General features: G+C 61.0%; 1 protein-coding gene across 1 annotated transcript; it reads left to right on the forward strand.

Moving 5' to 3' along the window:
* Nucleotides 1-223: 223 nt before the first annotated feature.
* Nucleotides 224-2303, forward strand: LOC100501819 (uncharacterized). Its single transcript, NM_001357723.1, has 3 exons — nt 224-981; nt 1129-1617; nt 1735-2303. Exons 1-3 carry the CDS (start codon nt 708-710, stop codon nt 1869-1871), a joined length of 900 nt encoding a protein of 299 aa, NP_001344652.1. The 5' UTR covers nt 224-707; the 3' UTR covers nt 1872-2303.
* The last annotated feature ends 287 nt before the right edge of the window (nt 2304-2590 follow it).

Here is a 2590-nt window from a genome sequence, read left to right on the forward strand (position 1 = left end):
ACGAGGGCGCCTGCGAATGTGATGGGTTTTGTCAAGGCCGGCAGGGGACAGAGGTTCTACCCCAGGCTGGTAGTGGCCGGGGTTGGACTCCCCAAACCCACACGGGCGGCCTCTGAACCTGTACCCAAAGAAAAAAAAAACAACAAAAACAAATCTGTGCAAATTCTCTCCCTCCTCCTCTCTCTTTCTATCTGGAATTCTGGATGCAGTCTGCAAGGATGACACAAGAACAAGAACAACGCGCAGTCTCTCTCCTCTCTACCCTTCTGCTGCCATCGATCTCAAAGCAAGGGAAGGGAAGGGAAGCCGCCTGAAAGCCCAACCAAACCAAACCAATCGCATCTCCCACTCGAAAAAGGCAGGCATCCAAAACCCATCCAGGGTAGAAAGAGAGAGGGAGAGAACGAGGAGGTTACCCATCAATCAATCAACAAGAGACCTACTGTATATAGAGCAGAGAAGGGGGATACTAATTTGTTAGTAAAACTCAAACAAGGAAGCACTTATTTTGTGCTTGTTTAGTTGCGATCAATTAGCCCGCCGCCGCGCCGCCGCCTCCTCCTCCTCCTATATTAGCCCACTTCCCTTCCTTCCTTTGCAGCAGCAAGAACTAAGGCTTGTCCCTTTCCCTCTCTTCTCCTCCCCTCCCCTCCGTCTCCCTTCCCCATCTTCTCTCCTGGAAGCCGCCTCGGTCGGACCCGGACAAGATGGCCGCCTTCTTCGGTGCTGCACCGCCGCCGGCTCTCGCTTCGTTCCGCCACGAGGAGGAGCAGCATCAGGACGCCGCCGAGGAGGTGTACCACGTGGACGATGTCGACGAGGGCAGCGGTGACGGCCGTGGCCACGGCGGCGCCGGCCAGGGGAAGCTGTGCGCCAGGGGCCACTGGCGCCCCGCCGAGGACGCCAAGCTCAAGGAGCTCGTCGCTCAGTTTGGGCCCCAGAACTGGAACCTCATCGCCGAGAGGCTGGACGGCAGATCAGGTAATGCCAGCCACTACGCACCGCAATGCGGATGCGCCTGCTTGCTTCGTGTTCCTGACGGCCGGTGATTGCGCGCCTTTCTCTCTCTCTCTCTCTCCCTCTCTCTCTCTGTCGTCTGATGGAAATGGAATGGAACCGCGCGCGCAGGGAAGAGCTGCCGCCTGCGGTGGTTCAACCAGCTGGACCCGCGGATCAACCGGCGCGCCTTCTCGGAGGAGGAGGAGGAGCGGCTCCTGGCGGCGCACCGCGCGTACGGCAACAAGTGGGCTCTCATCGCGCGCCTCTTCCCGGGCCGCACCGACAACGCCGTCAAGAACCACTGGCACGTCCTCATGGCGCGCAGGCAGCGGGAGCACTCGGGCGCGCTCCGCCGCCGCAAGCCCTCCTCGACCTCGCCCTCGCCGGCGCCGGCGCCGGCGCCGCACCTGGCGCCCGTCGTCGTCCTCCACCACCACCACCACTACGCCGGCGGCTCCCCTCCCATGCCGCCGTTGCACGCCGCCGACGCCCACACGCAGTACACGGCGGCCGCGGCGGACACCCGCGCGCACAGCGGCGGCGAGTCCGACGAGACCGCCTCCACGTGCACCACCGACCTTTCCCTCGCCTCCGCCGCCCCCTGCTTCTACCAGAGTGGTACGTACAACGGCACGGGCCTCGGCCGTCGTCGTCTCACTCCCATGTCGTGTTTTTTCCCCCCGAACTGACCGCCTGCCGTGGCGTGCGTGCGTCCGTCCGTTCCTTCCTCCGCAGGCTACGACGTGGCCCCGCGCGCCGCGGCGTTCGCACCGAGCGCGCGCTCCGCCTTCTCCGCGCCGCCGGCGACGGCGCGCTCCGACGACAAGGTCTCGCTGCCCTTCTTCGACTTCCTCGGCGTCGGCGCGGCGTGATGGGGGGGCCGGCCCGGGCCGGCCAGGCGGCGGTGTACAGGAGGGCGGAGGCGGTCAAAGGACGAGAGCCCCGGCGGCGGTGAAGCCGTGCCCGCGCGTAGTTTAGCTTTAGAGCCCGAGTTAAATCATCGAGAACAGAACATGGCCTGAGCCTGAGAGAGGAGGAGAATGGCGATCCACCATTGAACTGGTGCCCGTGGCATTGCAGACTAACAGCTCCGCATCCGTTCGGCTGCTGATGTTGCTAGTAGTAATGGTACGGTGATTACTCTCTGCTTTGGGTTGGGAGAGACGAGTTTGCAAGCACCACCAGACCAAGCAAGGGCGACGATGGGTATGGGTGGATGTTTGCAGAAGAAGAAAAAACCGCTTGTAACACAAACTGCAGGACAAAGGCAGATCAGAGATCCTCTGCTAACTCTCTTTTTACCCTGTCTCCTGTCTCTCTCTCTCTTCTTTTCATGTTCTGCACTTCTCTCTTCTTAGGATATTTGTTTTCTTTCGATTTCTTTTTTTTCCCTCCAACTTCTCTTTCGCTTCGTATGCCGAAGAAGAAGAAGAAACCCCTAGCAGGAACGAATTCCCCTGCAGCATTGCGAACTCGCAATGTCTGTCCGCTGTCACTGTGTGCCTGCAGGTCGTGGGCGGCGGACGGACGAACGTCGCCGAGCACCACAAACAAAACAAAGGCTCACTCAGTTTACTAAGCTGCGCGAGCC

The sequence above is a fragment of the Zea mays genome, chromosome 8, assembly GCF_902167145.1.
Source record: "Zea mays cultivar B73 chromosome 8, Zm-B73-REFERENCE-NAM-5.0, whole genome shotgun sequence".
NCBI lineage: Eukaryota > Viridiplantae > Streptophyta > Magnoliopsida > Poales > Poaceae > Zea > Zea mays.

What these genes read in the sequence shown, in the direction of transcription:
- LOC100501819 (NM_001357723.1), top strand. Translation starts at nt 708, where the DNA reads ATGGCCGCCTTCTTCGGTGCTGCACCGCCGCCGGCTCTCGCTTCGTTC. An exon ending in GAGGCTGGACGGCAGATCAG is followed by an intron (nt 982 to 1,128) that starts GTAATGCCAGCC and finishes CCGCGCGCGCAG; the next exon opens with GGAAGAGCTGCCGCCTGCGG. An exon ending in CCCCTGCTTCTACCAGAGTG is followed by an intron (nt 1,618 to 1,734) that starts GTACGTACAACG and finishes CTTCCTCCGCAG; the next exon opens with GCTACGACGTGGCCCCGCGC.